The 19,701-nt window shown below is 38.2% G+C and overlaps 1 protein-coding gene across 1 annotated transcript in view; it reads right to left on the bottom strand.

Moving 5' to 3' along the window:
• Positions 1–264: 264 nt before the first annotated feature.
• Positions 265–19,701, bottom strand: part of PRKCG (protein kinase C gamma) — a 270,969-nt gene continuing 251,532 nt past the window's right edge. Inside the window, exons 15-18 of the mRNA XM_075190817.1 lie at positions 7,868–7,948; positions 7,027–7,134; positions 4,792–4,932; positions 265–2,248 (exon numbers count right to left, since the gene is read on the bottom strand). Of these exons, the coding sequence (XP_075046918.1) occupies positions 2,069–2,248; positions 4,792–4,932; positions 7,027–7,134; positions 7,868–7,948 (510 nt within the window). The 3' untranslated portion in view covers positions 265–2,068. The remainder of the gene's footprint in view (positions 2,249–4,791; positions 4,933–7,026; positions 7,135–7,867; positions 7,949–19,701) is intronic.

The following is a 19,701-nucleotide window of genomic DNA, read 5'->3' as shown; positions in this document are numbered from 1 at the left end:
ACAGTGTGTGCACAAAATTATTGCCAGCCTCATCTGAATAAGCTATTCTTATCCATGAAAAGTCTTCTAGAAGAAATCTGAAATGTTCTCTTTCTGAGGCCCTAGAGATAATAGCAATATCTTTATGTTAAGTGAAATCACTGCTGGTCTACTATAATAAAATATAATGTTTCCTCGGTGGATGTCTGCAATAAAGAACAAATTCTTATCAATAAAAAAACAAAAAAACACATATCAAGCAAAAATAATGTGACATGAAATAAGTACATTTTAATTAGAATTTATTTTCAGATTATCATCTCCCCTTTAAATTTAAACCTTATATATTTTCAGTCATTGTTCTACTAAAGACATCATAGTTATGCTTGTATATTATTAATATTGCAAGCTCTGAGTTCAAAGACATTACTATACATTAATAATGTAACATAATTAATAATCATGGTAAGCATGCACTCTGTTTTATTCACATTTCTAGTCTGATAGAGGCATTTTAACCTTCACGCTATAGGAGTTCCCCCTCACTGTAGAAACCAGCAGTACGTCAATAAACTTTTCTTCTTAGGTTAAGTCACTGCAAGCTCCCAGCTCCTATGAAGAACTGCGTTATCTGAAGCTTGCTCTGACAGCCCCACCATCACATCCTGAATACATTGTGATGAATGTCAACACATTTTCCCTTAGATACCTCTACAAAAATATCCTCTTGTTTTTATTCTGCTTGTGAAGTGTGCAACTCCTGAAAATCAAAACTAGCTCAATGAGAACCAATTTATTTGAGCTTTCCCGGCTTAGTTCATTAGCCATCATTATTCACTGAAATTGCTTTAATTCACTTTCTCTTCCACTTCAAGGTAACAGTATGAGAAGGAAGCTGATCAGAAGACATTATTGAACTATCATAAGATTTTAGCTTAGTATTACATCATCTCTATAATTAACTTTTTTTAAATAATGCATGTTCAGATAAGCTACCTGTGTGCAGCATAAGAACTTGATATCATGTACACTTATACAGATGTACCAACAAGACGTATCCAGAGTGTAACCTGTATTATTGTTACAATGGAGTTGTGTAATAGAACCCCCCCCCCCTAAGTGAGTTCTAATACTCAGTGTGAATAAAATGCTAAACTATATTGTAAGAAACACTAGAATTAAGATGTTTAGAATACATGGAAGTTACATATTAAAATACACCCATGGAAGCCCATACCAGTTATCCTGCCCTAGACATCCTGGTCCACTATGTCAATACCAAGTCCAGAAAGACTCAAAAAGTATCAAACTAACTAGCGTGTATACACAGTATGATCTCCTACAGCTCATGCACATAAGCGGATGATCAAAGTCTATAATACATATATTATTGTCTTCAGAGAGAGGAAAGGGGATGCCTGTGTCTACATGTACAGAATAACATCTAGATATATTATACACATACAAATATATTAAAAGGCCATGCATGGCAGTGTTAGATGCAATTTTGGGGGAGATGCAGGCAGTGTTTAGTCCATTCCAAGTGGGGATTGCGAAAACTAAATGGGAAATTCACTTATTGTTTATCTGAAATCCAGTTTAACTTCAAGTATGAATGTATGACAAAAATGCAGGCTCCCAGGTGTTCATCTTATGTTCATTATTCACTTTCCAACGGTCAAATCATAATTCATCTCTTCTCCAGTTTCGTGCATGTGACTTTGTAACTTAACTTCACTGCAGGCAATAAAGCAACAGCCTCGTTCTTTATCATGATATCTTGAAACACTGAACAACTCAGAGGAAACACACACAAATGTATAACTTCATCAGCTTTTCACATGGTCTAGTTAGAGTGAAATGCCATATCAGTGTCAGGTCCCGTAGGAATGGTTTCACTAATGCATCCTGGCCCCCTCACACAGCACGTTACAACACTGAGTGCTTTTCCAAGATGCAGGAAGGGAAGGAGGAGAAATGGGGGGCGGGGCATAAATTGCCAAGAAAGCCATTATCACGTGTTCCATGCTGGCCAAAAGACTAGGGCTATAGAAAAATCCATCTGCTCCTTGCGGTAGGCATGGAGAGGTCACACCAGGGATATGGGCACTGGGCTATGAGGATTAGTATGGATGAATTCTGGATTGATGAACGTGAATCCGGCAAATTCACTCTGGTCGATACCAGCTAAGACAAGTTGGTCTGGAGGTGTAAGAACTGCAGCACCTCGAGTGAAGAATTTGTCAAAGTTTTCTCCACTCTTCCCACACTGTAACAGAAAATAAAATAAAAAGAATGAGCAAAACTATTGCATATAAAATAAACTGTTTTCGCATAAAAACTGCATATTTGATTCATGATTGTACTTGAAGTCTTAATATAAAAGTACTGGGTTCTAGATAGACAGCTGGTAATTTATGTTAAATGGATATACGAAAATATTAATTTAATTAATTACCTTTTAATTATTTTTATGATTATTACTATCTTTTATTTATAAGGTGCCACAAAAGGTCCACAACACTGCAGAAACAAAGGAGTTAGGAGTTGGGCTGATAGGTTTCACTAAAGAAACGAGTCTTAAGGCCACGCTTGAAGCCTTGAAGAGTAGAGGCTAACCTGATAGGGCGTGGGAGATTGTTCCACAGGTGTGGAGAAACCTTGATGAAGTCCCAGAGGCGGGAGTGGGAAGAAGTAATAAGTAAGTTAAGTTGTAAGGAGTGTGGGTAGAGATGAAGTTGAATATGTAGGTGGGGGAGATTGGTTGAGAGCTGTGTAGGTGAGCAGTATAAATTTAATCTTGTAGGCTATGAGAAGCCAATGTAGCGACTGGTGGGGAGGAAATGCAGAGATAGAGCGGTAGAAGAGAAAAATAAGCAAGGCAGCAGCATTTGGGATAGACCTAAGATGATCAAGGTGGGAGTAGGGTAGGCCAGAGAGAAGGGGGTTACAATAATAAGGCAAGAGACTACAAATAAGCGTTCTGGGGGCTTCCATGGTGAAAAAGGACCGGATCATGGATATATTCTGGAGGTGGAGGCATCAGGATTTGGAGAGGGACCGAGTGTGAGGTTTGAAGGAGAGGGAGAAGTCAAGGATGACCCCTAGGCAATGAGCTAGAGGCACAGAAAAGAGGGCAGTTTTATCAATAGAAAGAGAGAGGGGGTAGGTGAAGGAGCCCTGGAGGGGGGAAGACATTTATTTCAGTCTCGAAAATATTGAGATTAAGAAAGCACTGGCACATCCAAGATGAGATTGATAAGAGACAGTAGGAGACACAAGACATTATAAATGGAGAAAGGTCAAGGGAGGAAAGATAGATTTCGGTGTCATCAGCATAAAAGTGATACTGGAGGCCAAAGGAGCCAACAAGGTGACCAAGGGAGGCAGTGTAGAGGGAGAAGTACAGGGAGCACAGAATGGACCCATCTTATGCATGCATGGAATTTCTCTCACAGTTCAACAGCTCATGGCCTAGTAACCGTAGCAGAGCTTGAACAGGACATCACATACAATCATACATGAGGGTTTAGTGTGATGTTACTTGGGTTTTAACATATTTGAACATAGCAAACATGACAGAGAGCAGGCATAGGGGAGACAGACACGCCCTCTGAAGTTTTGTGTGCACTAGGTACAGCAAATGTGCAAAGACAACATATATTTTCTCGATAAATAAAACAAATCCGTGATGTATGGGAAATAATTTGCTTAGAAGTTGGTACCCAGTTATACAAAGCAAGTGCTCTTAAATATTTTCATGATATTATCATTCCTGTGAAAATGCTTATGGGGAAATTCAATTCAGAGCAAGGTGTCTCTGGAACGTCTGTGGAGACACTTAGCATTGATGTTATGGCAGGAATCCAAAGCGGTGCGCACAAAAATGAGCGTGATTCCTACCGTAATTGTGCGCAGCCGGACATTGAGGTGATATCCGCTCGTCACATCGCTGCCAATTGAATCTCCCTTTAGGGATATATGTATCAAACGGCGGTTACATAAAACCGACTATTCTTGGCAGTTTGCCATCATTTTTTAAAACGCAGATTTCACTAAAGACAAAGCCCATTGGCTGAACTTGGGGACCTGAATTAACATTAACGTTCTGACCCCCATCCGGCAAATTCCTGCCATTTCCCACCATGCAAAGTATGGTGCTACGCATTTCACCTTGTAGGGTATACTCGCATAAACCACTAGCTCTCTGTTATTGGTCCGCGCAGTCCATCTACCCCATTTAGATTCCAATTATTGTGCCCTGTTTTCTCCTCCAACTACAATCCATCAATGTTATTCCTCCAAGTCAATCTCAGGCTCAGGCACTTTGTACCACACCCTCTACCCATCTAGTCCTCATGCAAGGACAAAGGTAACTACAATTATTATGGTGAAATTGCAATGAGTTTCTAAAAACAAACATTCTCTAAAACTGCTTTAATTACACATGATGTTAAATTCAAACCCAGTAAATGAAACAGGTTGTTTTAATTAATTATTACTATTATTATATTGGCAGCACAGTGTTACAGCGATTACTATTGCTGCCATATAGCATTGGAATAATGGGTTCCATTAAAACCAGGACACAAACGGTGTGGAATTTGTATGTTCTCCCTGTATTTGTATGGGTGTTCTCTGGGTGCTCCAGTTTCAGTCCAAAACATACTGGAAGGTTAATGTTAGTTTGTCTATGTAGGGCCGGGGCTGGTCTCTTCAATAATAACAGTAATTACTATTAGTACTAGGACAAGTCTCCCAATCCTCCCTCAGACAAACATATGGTTATATTTAGATTAGAAAAACACTTACAGGACGTGGTTTGAAAGGAGGTTGGATCTCCAGACGCTCTAAACGCTCCCAGTCAATCCAACGGAAAAAGGCATGTTCACGTATATCATGTTCCCCATCACAGCCAGATCCAAGACGCTTTAGAGGGTGCTTTGTAAGCAACTGAAGAAAAATAAACAATATTATTTGTTCCTCCGTAGCAATGTCTGATTGGCCACACTGATCCTGCAATGCATTCAATCGTGAATCACCCATTGAAACGTGTTAAACAATTGGGAGGAACTGGTTTCTTGAGTACATTTAGACAGAAAGGGCCTGAGTCCTTAAGAAGAGCAAGGCAAAAAAAGGAGTAACTGTGATTCTGGACAAACCATGCTACAATGCAAGTGGTGCAAATTAGTTTATTATATTGCACATACAGAAATTTCTGACTGCTTTTTTATCAGGTAGCACACAAATACGTGATAGCTTTATTTTTACACTGAAATTTACATTTGATCTAGAACATACCCTACCCAACTATAAAACTGTCCACACATTTTAAATTGACACCCCCCTTCCAATGCAAAATGGTTTTGCCCAGGTGCAGTTACTCCTCTTTTATGCTTTGCTCTCCTTAACGACTCAGGGAAGCAGGTCTTTCATGCCTTTCACTAAACACATAAGATGTAACAAATATTCATCTGCTACTATTAAACTATATGCTAATTAGTTTAAAATTGTAGAGTAGCGCCTTCTATAGCCGCTGGCTCACTGCGGGAGTTCGATTTGTCGGAGACCTGTTATTTCAGGGGGCCTTTATCTCCTGGGATGGCCTACGCTCTAAATATCCAGGTCTCCATCCTAAATTCTACGAGTACTTCCAATTAAGGCACTTTGTGGGCTTTCTCCTCGGGGGTGCTCCTCTCCGCCCTCCTAGGTCTCACTTTGAATCTCTATGTCTCTCCTCACCCTTAAGTAGGGGCATGATCTCCTCTATCCACAGCCTAATTCTCAATGTACTTTTACCTCCGGGCGGTAGGCATGAGAGGGAGTGGGAGAGGGATCTGGGCCCCCCCAGAGGAGGATTATTGGGAAATCATAAGGGACCAAGTTGCCACCAGCTCTATTTCCACTTCAGTGAAGGAGAACGCATATAAGGTTTACTATAGGTGGTACTACACACCTGACAAACTCACCAAAATGTTCCCCTCTAGTTCTCCATTATGTTGGCGGGGTTGTGGCCAGATGGGCTCCTCTTTGCATATTTGGTGGTCCTGCCCTAAAATATCCTCCTTTTGGGATCGAGTTAGGGCCCTCCTCTCCTCCCTCCTTCCATGCCCTGTCCGGAAAGACCCATGGTCTTTTCTTCTCTGTTACCCTTTGATTGATGATGATAGACAGTCTGCGAAATTGGCTTCCCATGTCCTGGCTGCTGCGCGATGCCTAGTAGCCAAGTCCTGGAAACAAGTTGAACCCCCCACTATGGCGGCCCTGCGATCCTATATCTGGTTTATTGCCCGGATGGAACAGATTACATACCACCTGCATGACAAAGATGATAAATTCCACCAGATTTGGGCCCCTTGGCTTTACTTATAATCCCATACCTTCCTCCTAAAAAGACTCCCTAGGTTCATAAGTAGCCTGACTCTGGACTCTCGATGCTGTTTCCCTTCCCAGAGAATCTAAGTAGTAATCCCCTCTGAAACTTTTATTGCCCCTCCTTTATTTATTTGTTTCTCCTCTTAAAAAGGAAAGATAGGGATAGGGAACTCTGGGAATAATTGGGAAGTGTGTTCTCTTTTTCTTTCAGTCTCGGTGGCGACCAGTGCCCCCCCCTCCCCCCCATTATATACTTATAAAATGTTATAGTTTCTTGAGCATTCTGGATAACAATTGTATACTTACCTGTCGGTTTATTGTCAACCTCTACCTACTTTATATATTTGCTATTCAAATATTTTTAGCTTCATTGACATATGCCCATGACATGTACTGTTCTCTGTTTTTGTCTCTTGCCCTGCAAATGTACTAATTGTTGATTCTTATCTGTACATGATTGCTATTTTTCAAAATAAATAGTTATAAAAAAAAATAAAAAAATTGTAGAGTAGTTATTTTGAAGCAAAATCACGATATAAGTGGATCCATGTTCTAGTAAAGCAGGTGATATACCAAGTCACATTTCCAAGTTTATATATGCAAATAACAATTTAGGAGAATATACATGCAATATGTACTTTTCTAATAAAAAGTTAAATATAGTATTGTTACCCCTTTGCATATGGACACAGCCTCTCTGGACAGTGATTTTGGATAAGATACCGTCTGCTCCATGATGGACTGAAACAACTCATCTTCATCTTCACCATCGAATGGTGGCTTTGTAACGTTGAAAAAAAAAGGCCGGTTAGTTACAATGTTCTCTTTCTGGAATGGGTATATACTAGAGATGTTTACTGACCCCCGTGTTTTGGTTTTGGATCTGGATTAACTTCGTGTTTTGGTTTTGGCAAAACCCCCCTCACGTGTTTTGGTTTTGGATCCCTATTTTTTTTTTCTAACATCTGTATTTTGTTTTCTAAAATCACATAATTTGGCTCTTTTATTGTTCCTACATTATTATTAACCTCAATAACATTAGTTTCCAGTCATTTCCAGTAAATTTTTGACTGAATCAGTACAAATACCAAATAACAAATGCATGGAAACAAGGTTATGTGGTGGAAGTGCAATTGTAAGATTATATTCTGAAAGAATGAAAAATGAGGACACCAAAATAGAATATCTTTAATCAGAGTAGTAAAATACATCACATATCACTGTAACTAGTTAACTATCTTTTATCGTGTTTGGCACTTTATATTTGCAAATATATTATTTGTTAATGCATGTAATCATTTCTGTTGGGTTTAGTCATACTTAAGTATGATCTTGCCAATGACTTGTAACTTTAACCTTCAGCATCGCAGCAAAAATATATTCTACTGGGCTAATATGTTAGTGTCAGGGACAGCATAGCAAAAGATACAGGAGACTATAAGACATAACATATGGCACAAACAACACACTAGGACAAGTGAAATTAATATATTCTTCACCAGAAAGGTCTTACCTGTCCTGCCAGCATTTCATAAAGTAAGACACCATAAGACCACCAATCCACCGATTTCCCATAAGGCTGATATGCAATAATCTGAAAATAATGGACATATTATAGGAACACAGCCTATTAAAGTGATCACATTTATTATTTAATTGAAGTGGAACATTTACAATTGTCAGTTATAACGCTGTTTATTGGACTGCTCCCTCTAAAAAAAGAAGAAGTCAGAAGATTCAACAGGCAAAGAGATAGACAACGAAACAAGACCCCTCTAGCTTTGGGGAGATAATTTAAAAGGTAATTACAATGTATTATCACTTTAATACAAAGCACACAAAATAAGCATTGTAATTGATGTTTATAGACATCAGCAAGAGTAGATTGCAAATAAAAATATGCCCTGGGGGATTTTACCAGTGCTGTGTGGGAGTGTGACACAGGAAGACAGGCAGCATGATGGCTCAGTGGTTAGCACTTCTGCCTTACAGCACTGGGGTCATGAGTTCAATTCCCGACCATGGCCTTATCTGTGAGGAGTTTGTATGTTCTCCCCGTGTTTGCGTGGGTTTCCTCCGGGTGCTCCGGTTTCCTCCCACACTCCAAATACTGGTAGGTTAATTGGCTGCTAACAATTGACCCTAGTCTGTCTGTCTGTGTCTGTCTGTCTGTGTTTGTGTGTGTTAGGGAATTTAGACTGTAAGCTCCAATGGAGCAGAGACTGATGTGAGTGAGTTCTCTGTATAGCGCTGCGGAATTAGTGACGCTATATAAATAAATGATGATGATGATGAAGACCCTCCATGGCAGATCGGTTGAATATTTGTGGGTTGTATCTCTGACGCACTGCTGCTTTAATGTGCAGCTTCCAGGGCTCAGCCCAACCCGACAGGTTCAGGGGTGGATTGTTCTTTAACATTTTGTGAATTTGTCTAAGAAAAATACTCTGTAGCTTACAATATGCTCATTGGAGGAAAGACATTGACCAAATTGGCAAACTAATGTTAGTGTTTGTGATCAGCAACACTTTACATATGTATTATTTACTTTACAATTTAATTTGTAGTTGTAAATAACAATTGGACTGTGATAATGCGTGTTTTGCAGTTTAAACAATGAGGCTATTGCTTCTCTATGAACACATATATCCTCTGCTACTAAGTATGCGCACTCTGAGTGCAGGTATGTCACTGAACACAGAGGGCCTGATTCATTAAGGGAAGAAATGCAAAAAAAGGAGTAACTTTGCACTTTGGCAAAATCACGTTGCATTGGAGGGGGAGGTAAATTTAAAATGTGATGGCAAATTAATAGTTGGGGTAGAGCATTTCTTAGATCAACTTTAAATTTCAGTGTAAACAAAATTATCAAGTATTTGTGTGCTATATGAAAAAACAGACAGTATTTAACATATGTGCAAAATAACAAACTAATTTGCACCCCTTGCATTGTAACATTGTTTGTCCAGAAGAACACTTACTCCTTTTTGCCTTACTTTCCTTAATTAATCATGCCCAGAGGATGCAACCTGAGCACTCTATTAAACTAACAAGTGATTGCTGGGAATTTTATGTTAAAGATTAAGGGCCTGATTATTTAAGGAAAATAAGACAAAAAAAAGGAGTAAGTTTTCTTCTGGACAAACCATGGCACAATGCAAGGTGTGCAAATTAGTTTATTATTTTGCACAGAAGTTAAATACTGTCCGATTTTTCATCTAGCACACAAATATTTGCGAGCTTTATTTATACACTGAAATTTAAAGTCGATCTAGGACGTTCCCTACCCCAACTTTAAATCTGCCCTCACATTTAAAATTTACCTCCCACTCCAATGGAAGATGGTTTTGCTAAAGTGCAAAGTTACTCCTTTTTTTTGCTTTACTTTCCTTAATGAATCAGACCCTAAATGTTTGGGTGTAGATGTGGTACAGTAGTTCAAATGTTAATATAGAAATTTGTAAACGTTCTATAGCATTTTGCATGTATCCGAAAAATGCTTTGTGATTACATTCCATAAAACATATACAAGTAACACAAAATAAGATATCCAGCCAAGAATACTAACATCGGAACAGTCACCAGAATTATCTTCTGTCAAAGCAGGGAAACAAGGAGCTTTGATAAAGACATTGCATTGCACAAAACTGGTGAAGGTCTTTACAAAGCTAGGACTTGGCTTACATTGCCTATAAATTTCTAGAGCTATGTCTGTGGAATACTAAGGAGTGTAAACAAGGACCAGTTTAACTATTTAAATACATGAGGTCATGCATTGCTGCAAGCACTTTTAAGTACATTCCAGAAACACTTTTTTTGACCTCTCTACACCTGGTGTGTGTAGCTATTCATACAGCTAAATAGAGGTCTCTACTTGTTACACAGACAGATTTTCAGAACTGCTCAAATATTTATGTACACTAAATATAAATGGCTTACATGGGTAGTGCCAGAGAAACAGACATTGTTGTGTAGAAAAAAAATATTATTGCAAGAGTGGCTTTCACAATTGAAAAAACAGCAACAGGAAGTATATTACTTTATTGTTGGTCATCTTTAGCCATCTGTGGTTATTTGCGGCATTTGGGTGCCATGAGAGACATGAGCATGGCACCCCAGAACTTGGAATTGTTCTATAGGACATAGGAACTCTTTCTACATCTGCCACTCTTGTTGCCTTCTAAAAGGTTAGTGGTCTCTCCCAGGTCTTATGAGGCTGCAGAAAGCACAATGAGTGACTGGAGCCACAAACCCAAGGGGCATAGTGATTATTTCAATGCTAGGATATTGAATCAAACACATTCATAACTGAGCACTGTTGTAAACTATTTTGTGCTTTGGCCTTTTTCAGTAGATAAATAGCGTCACCATCTCTGGTCAGAGGCATGAGCCCATTACCCACATGAAGTAACTTTCAATGAACTATTGGCATCCAAACCATACTCTTTTTCTCTTTCTTGTCCATAAGTAGTGGGGTTAAGTGTTCAAACACTTACCATGCGGGGTCCCAACATTGCCGCTTTAAATTAACAAATAGAAGTCGCGATAGCACTAAACTGTAGTTCCGAACAGCTCTTCATTCGAAATCACTTGCGGTCATCATGCTGCTCCATCGGTGATCTGCACAGTCGGTTTTAAGGTAAGTCTATTAATATTTATATCAGTGTTTAATACATTTATTTTTTATTTGTAGGTCTCGAGGGTGTAGTAATTGTGGTAATCGTGTTAACGATTAAATCACCTTTCATTCAAATTGATTGCTAAGGAAATCAGACTGCAAATTACTTAATAATAGAGATTATTAACACTATTTCTACAAATTGACCTTTTGTGACACAAGATGGAGTCCTGAACGCTAAACAATATTGCAACAGCACAGGGTGATTTGTAGAGGTGCCAAAAATCGCTCATTGGCGTATATATCCATTTCCTCCTTTTAGGCACATATTTTGTACAGGAAAGTACAGTTTTAAGCACAGTTGCCTCCTCACTTGGAATGTCCAAGAGACTCACGACTTTCTAGGCGTTCTCCCAGATACCTGGAAGAGCAGTGCAACTTCCAGCATCCTGCCCACGTCCCTTCTGGAGTGGGTGGGGGCGTGGCTTAATGACGAGATTCACAGCAAATTGAATCATCCTGACTTGATGAGCTGCAGGATCTCCCCTCTGGGAGATCAAAAATGTTGGCACGTATCAGCACAGTTCTACCAATATAATAAAAAAAGTTGAAAAGTACGTTTATTTAACCATGTAGTAAAGTAGTTTCCAATATTCCCTCACACTCATTTAATTCATGTAACACATGATGTACTACAGCAGTATTTTAGAATAAAGGAAACTTGGTATTCATGCAGTAGGTGATGCTAATGTGATAGGAGGTTAGAATGTGTAGCAATGTTTTGATTTTGATACTTTTTGCCATTCGCATTTTCTTGTGGACCAACAATCCTACAAACAGGGGATTTTTTTTATGAGGTCTGCTCCCAAAAGCAAAATGGTGACACACACAGTAGGCGGCAGGCAGAAAAATAGGTACATTTGCACAATATAAGATGTGATGTGAGTCCATATACTCTATTCTGCAGTTAGTAATTGAGCTGTTTGACATTTTGGAGGAAGGTGTGAGGGGTGAGAAACCCAATTACTGATATTGTGGAATCATTAGTCCTCCTGTTGTTAGTGTAGCTTTTAGCATTATTAGACTTATTATCATTTACTTACATAGTGCTACCATATTATTCAGCGCTTTAAGGAGAAAATTAATTCACATCAGTCAATGTCCCATTGGAGCTTTCAGTCTAAATTCTCTATCACACAGTGTCATTTTGTCAGCAGCCAATTAACCAACCAGTATGTTTTTAGACTGTGCGAGAAACTGAAGCACCTGGATGAAATACATGCAAACACGGGGAGAACATACAAACTCCACACAGATAGTGATCTAGTCAAAATTGAACTGATGGCCTCAGTGCTATGAGTCAGCAATGCTATCCACTGTGCCACTGTTTTGCCAATATTTGTTATACATAATGGGCCTGTTTCGGTTAGGCAAAAAAATTAGAGCTTTCTCCTGGACAAAACCATGTTGCAATGCAAGGGGTGCATATTAGTTTATTATTTTGCAAATAAGTTAAAAACTGGATGTTTTTTCATGTAGGACACAAATACTTGATAGCTTTATTTTTACACTGAAATTTAAAGTTGATCTAGGACATTCCCTTCCCCAACTATAAAACTATCCCCACATTTTAAATTTAGCTCCCCATACAATCCAACATGGTTTTGCCAAGGTGCAAAGTGTTTTTTGATTTACTTTCCTCAATGAATCAAGCCCAATATGCTTAATAGATGTACTTATTTAAAATGCTTCTAAAGCTCATTTTGAAAAGAATGGCAAGACTTTAAAAAATGCTTAATTATACACATAATAATACTGTATAATGAGTAGAGTCCTGCAGAGAGTCGCCACCTAGTGGTCAATATGGTAATCCATGCTTCATACTACTAAAAATTTTAGATAATATTTCTGGTAATATTTGAGTTTTGGTTACATGTTCTTCAATGCAGGCTCCTGCGTATAATGTTTCTCAGTCTGATAATTTATACTTCTTTGCTTTTCATTACCCATTTTAAATACAGTGCACCGATTTGGCTCATTATAAATAGGACACAATAATAATAATAATTATAATAATATTGTGAATCCCTTGAAATAAGATTATCTCTTCTACAAGTCACAGGCATGCATTCGTTCTCTTCTCTTTTCATAAAGGCTAAACATTTTATTACCTCCACTTCAGTGACTTCATATAGAATCATAATATGCAGCTGTAATTTGATGCTGCAGAGGTTTTATTAGCAATCTATATGATGCAGAACAGCCAGTTGTATTATGTAATCTCATAATTAATCATGAATCTGATACTTATTTATTAGACATAGGAGGAAGATCAGAGATAACAACCACATGCTACTTTGTCCTTAATATCTCTATCTAGTGTATTATCAATAGTTTGTGCTTTTTCCCCATTACTATACCAGTTCACATTCTAGTACAAAAGATTGTTGTCAATCTCTTGAAGAAAGCTACAATTCAATATATTTCTACTCTATTAATGAGGTTTTTACATTTCTAATTAAGTTAACCTTTTTATATTAAACTGAATATAATACTACTCATGAAAAAAAAAATCAAAAGCACACAAAGGCTAATTACCAGAGACAGGCAAAGCTCAGGCTGACCTTTCTTTTCAGCTCAGTTTGACATCATTATAAAGTAGAATAAGGAGTCCTTGAATGATCAAGCCAGTTGGTCAGGAATGCCTGCTTCCCAGCTTTAGATTTCAGAATTAAATTAATCATATTTTAGTTTTAAGTTGACATTAGTCAAGAGTATCAATGCTAATTAACAATAAACTTGTTTTTGTTGGGGAAAAAAGAGGGGAGGGTTTTAAGTCAAGGTTATCACTATCTCAATACCTCAGAATAAAACATGGAGCTGCCCTATATACCACCTAATCACACAAGTGATGCAAGAATGTCATAGATCATCATCATCATAATTTATTTATATAGCGCCAGCAGATTCCGGAGCGCTTTACAATTGGGAACAAACAGTAATAAAACAATACTGGGTCATACGTAGTGGTAAGAGGGCCCTGCTCGCAAGCTTACAATCTATGGGACAATGGTTTGATATACAACAGTAAGTGCTACATCATATTGAATATTTGTCCAGGTAGAATGCAAAGGGGCAAAGGATACAAAGTATTTAGTGGGCTGTATGCTCAGTCACACAACTATGTTGGTCAGAGGGTTGTTGTCTTGTGTTAGCTGTGTAGAGGGTGGTAATAGGGTAACCTAGGGAGATTAAGAGGGTGGTAGAGGAATATTATAAGCTTGTCTGAAAAGGTAGGTTTTCAGAGAACGCTTGAAGGTTTGAAGACTAGAGGAAAGTCTTACTGTGTGAGGGAGGGAATTCCATAAAGTGGGTGCAGCCCGAAAAAAGTTCTGTAACCGAGAATGGGAGGATGTGATGAGAGTGGAAGAGAGATGCAGATCTTGTGCAGAACGGAGGTTTCGAGTTGAAAGATATTTTGAGACAAGTGAGGAGATGTATGTTGGGGCAATCTTGTTGATGGCCTTGTAGGTTAGCAAAAGTATTTTACATTGGATTCGGTAGAAAACAGGCAACCAGTGTAGAAACAAACAGAGTGATTCAGCAGAGGAATAAAGATTTGCAAGGAATATCAATAAAGCCGCCACATGCAAAACAGATTGTAGGGGCTCGAGTCTGATTTTGGGAAGACCAGTAAGGAGGGAATTACAGTAGTCAATGCGGGAGATGATGAGTGCATGAATTAAAGTTTTTGCAGTGTCTTGTGTGAGATATGTACGTATTCTGGAAATGTTTTTAGATGTATGCCGCATGATGTAAATATAGCGCTGATGTGGGAAACAAAGGAAAGTTGCGAGTCAACGATTACACCAATGCAGCAAGCTTGCGGGGTGGGATTTACAGTCATGTTGTCAACAGAAAGAGAAATGTCAGACAGCTTCTATTGTTGGGTGGAAATATTATTAATTCTGTTTTTGAAAGATTGAGTTTGAGTTGAAGAGAGGACATCCAAGATGAAATGTCAGAAAGACAGTCAGTTACGCAAGACAACACAGATGGTGAGAGATCAGGAGATGATAGATAAATTCGTGTATAATCCGCACAGAGATGATACTGCAATCCAAAGGAGCTTATTAGTTTTCTTAGAGAAGTGGTGTAGATAGAGAACATAGGACTGAGCCTTGTGGTACTACTACTGATAAAGGAAGCAGAGTGGAGGTTGTTCCAGAGAAATTAACACTGAAAGAGCGATTAGATAGGTAGGATGAGAACCAGGATAGGACAGTGTCTTGAAGACCTAGGGATTGTAGCGTCTGTATGAGGAGAGAGTGGTCAACAGAGTTGAATGCAGCAGAGAGATCCAGGAGAATTAGAAGAGAGTAATCACCTTTAGGTTTAGCTGTCTACATAGCCCCACAGTCCAACATGGCCATCAACAGTTTTCAAAAGCATAAAAAGGGGCCAATTCAATTAGCCGCGAGGTTCTGTAGCACCCTCGCGGCTATGTTTCTGATCACATTACCATGAATAAGGGAAAGGTTATGCATTTGGTGACTACAATATGCATGCAGACTTCATCTTAAGTGAAAAACAATTAGATGAATCTATGGTTGAAAAGAATCTAAGTTTATTTTGAGAACATATACATGCTGCATCAAGAACCAACAGGATATTAACATGTATTGAAAGGGACATGCATTTTCTAAGGCATTGGTGAGGTCTCAGTTTGTTTTGGACAACAACTGACAAAAAATAATTGTCTGAATGCCAGTATAGGGCCAGGAATAAATAATTCTCATCTTAAAGCAACTTGGCCTATGCTTTATAGAAGCTTTTAGTTTTGTTCTAGATCAAGTAGGGCTTTTTGAGGATGAAAGATTGAACTTAATAAATATTGGTTAGGACATCTGGAAAATCAGGTTGACTGTGTGAAAATAGTCATCACCGAACTGCAATGACTGGCCCCATAGGATCCAGACATTCATCCCAGACTCCTTCAGAATGCGAGCATTCTTCAGAAATGGCCACACAAGTACAGATTGTCAGTTCTTGAGTGGTGACTCCACTCCCAACTTCTTCGTTCCCCCAAGTATTTCTGCCTCTGACACACCTCTTCAAACGTTCTCTTTCCACTGGCATCTAACTTTAAACTCATGCTCATATCACCAATCCTAAAGACACCACCTCTTGACCCAGTCTCTCTCTCTAAGTACTATTTCTCTACTCACCTTTGCCTCCAAGCTACTCAAAGAACTTGTGTTCAACCACCTATCTCAATTTCTTTACTCTTACTCCCTTCTTAACACACTACATTCAGGCTTCCATCCACTGAGACAGCCTTCACAAGAGTTTACTTACAGCAAAGTCTAAGGGTTATGTTTTCATACTTGTTTTCCTTTAACTCTCTGTCACTATAAACTGCCTTGAACATTCTCTTCTGCTGTACACCATTTACTCCATTGGCCTTTGTAATACAGTTATCTGGTTCACTTCCTAACTACCCAACCACTTCTTAAGTATCTCTACCTCTGGCATATCCTCCCCTCCACTTCCACTATCTTTTGATGTCCCATAAGGCTCTGTTATTGGCCTTCTGTTTTTGTCACTGCACAACTCTACTCTTGGGTATTAATTTGCTTGTTCAATTTCCAGTACCACCTCTAAACCATGACATTCAAATATATCTCTTCTCCCCTGACCTCTACCCTTCTTTACTATCTTGTGTGACCAACCGTGCCTCTGTTATTTCAACATGGATGTCCCAATGCTACCTAAAGCTGAACATGTCCAAAAACAGTTTATCTTCCTTCCTTCCAGAGTTGCCACCTCCCCTCAATTTCCCCAACCCATAAACAATACCATAAATTATTCCCTTCCCCCAAACCCACTGCTCTCTGAAAACTCACCTCTTTATTAGACCCTACTTTACTCCCACCTATACTACTCAAATTGGTAAACCCTCACTGCTATCCCAATCTCCACTCCGAGTCACACTCACTGTCAGCTCCACTCATTTACCACTAGAGCATGGCCCCACCGATCCTTTCTTTTCACATCTGCAGTCATTTATCTGCCTTGCATGTGCCTGAGTACCAGGGTTATAGTGTAAAAAATGAAGTGCACTAAAAGTAGTGCACTAAATCTGCACTACAAGTGTTGACCCCGCTGAGGAGAATAAATAAATAATAGTGCCCCCTTAGTGGAATAAATAATTGATGATAGCTAAATATGCTTTCATTTTCTAAACTAAACTGTACTAGAAAAAATAGCAAAATCAGATTGATTGCTAATGGCAACAAAAGCTTTTTCTTTTGTGTGACTATTATCATCCAATGCATTGTGCAAATCTGCCTACAACTCCTTTATATTTTTGCAACAACATAGACCTGTACCCTGTGCAAAAAGAAATATACAGTTTGGAAGGCTCCAAAAAACAGTGTGTCACTATACCCCATCAAATATAATATAAACAAGACAAAAAATGTACAGAGATGGGCTCTACACAATAATAAAACCCAAAACAAATATTTCTAACAAAAACTCCAAGGGAAAATTCAAATGTATCTCAAAAAGTTCATTGACGGTATATGGTCATATCCGAGAATCAATCTCAAAAACATGTGAAATCAAACATTCAATTAGGTTTCCGGTCCCAGTAAAAAGTGCGCAGTATTGACGGTAATACGGTACCGCAATAATACGGATTTTCCTTTGCAACCCTATGGTGTGCGCACAAAGATCAACGTTATTGCGGTACCGTGGATTGATTAAGAAAAAAAAATGTGAGGCACATAGTGCTTTTATTATACAGTATAAACAATAAAATCAATTTAAAGGAAACATATATATTTTCTCACAATTGCACAATATATCTGCCTACCAGAACTTCAAGACACAACACTTAGAGCAAGTTCGTTAAAGGGCCCAAAAAGAATTGCAAGGTGAGCTGGAAAGTAATAATAATGTGAATTCTGACCCACTTCATATAAATATAAACTAGCAGTTGCAGATGGAATTAAAGTACCCACATATTATGCATGAATAAATCAATCAGTAAATATGATTGGCTGCTGTTTGTATACTATTATTGAGCACGAATTGGGCTTGAAACCACTAAGCATTTCCTCTATCAGAATAACATAGATACAAATTTAAAAAAATTCATATTAGATGTGAAGTTGAATAATTGGACGAAGGTACTAATCAATAATTTCTGTACACTACAATTTGTATGCAATGCAATTAATACGCAACCTAATTATTATCGTAGCAACATGTAAACAAGCCTAATGTATTTCTATAATTTGATATATAATATAATGTAAAGCGCTACGGAATTTGCTGCACTATATAAATAAATGATGATGATGATGATGATGATGAATGTGGTGAAAAAAGCTAATTAATGTTTCCAACATATTAATTGCACTGAGTTTGGTCTCATTCTGTTTGTATTCGCATGAGAACATTTCCGGTATTATTTATGTAGCGTTCGCACATTGTGAACGCTAGTTATAACTAATATTACTTTCCATACACCAAATAGCAACTCTGATGTCATAAAAGAACCAGTTTATACAGTTCTAGAGGCGGGATCCTGAGGAATGGACACCTGGCCACACATGGAAAGATGACTACCACCTCAAGAACAGTAACCAGAGCAATCAACCAATGGGGCATCGAGTTCTTGGAAGGCCCATCAGCCTATGAAAGTAGACTTTAATACTGTAACTGTGAGTCTTTGTGATGTCACTGCTTTCAATGATTGTACAGTGCATAAATTGTTCACCTCTGGCTTTGGAAGCCAGAGGGTTCTAATTGAATCTTCTTTTGGCGCTAACTGAGCAAGCGTATGCATGCGATATTTGCCCTGTAATCTATCTTACGAATAAAACTGTTTTGTGCTTTGGAAGCACAGCAATCACATTCGAAAATCTTTATTTTATATGATAATACAAATATTAGATATCAGAGGGCATTCTATTCACTCTTACCAATAATTATTTTTACTTTAATAATCAATTATTTTTACAAAAAGTTGGTACAGCAATGGGAACGAGGTTCACCCCAAGCTATGCCAATCTCTTTATGGCTTATTGGGATAACCAGGTGGTCTGGCATGACAATCTGTTTGGGGAGAACCTGATTGCTGGCATCGATTTATTGATGACATCATGTTTCCATGGAGAGGTTCATGAGAATCTTTAGATTCTTTTTGTCTATATTTGAATAATAATACCTACAATATAGACCTATATTTGAAATTAGCTCTCTGAACATCAATTTTTTTAGATTTAGCTATTTATACTAAAGATAGTTCCATTCACACAAAAATGTACTGTAAACCTACGTATGCTAACCCACCAGAATTGGTTTAATAATATTTCTCTAGGCCAAATTGTTCACTTAAGGAGATACTGTACGGAGGATTCCATCTTAACCACACAAATGGAAAACAGTTATTGGTAAAGCCAAATATCAGGTCTCTAAGATGAATAGATCATCCCTTTTAAATAGAAAAGATAAAGAAATGAGTACCAATAAAAGAGCCAATGCTTCCGAATGGCCATTTATTACTAGATACATCTCACAGCATAAAAATGTTGAAAAAAATATCAATAAATATTTGAATGTATTGAAAAAAACATAGCACTATAGGCCCATATCTTCCAGGGAGGCCTCAATTTATCTCTAGGAGATCTCAAAATCGAATATATAAATTAGTGAAA

This window comes from Mixophyes fleayi, chromosome 11 (genome assembly GCF_038048845.1).
Source record: "Mixophyes fleayi isolate aMixFle1 chromosome 11, aMixFle1.hap1, whole genome shotgun sequence".
Classification (NCBI taxonomy): Eukaryota; Metazoa; Chordata; class Amphibia; order Anura; family Limnodynastidae; genus Mixophyes; species Mixophyes fleayi.
This window is presented reverse-complemented; position numbering and strand designations above follow the sequence as displayed.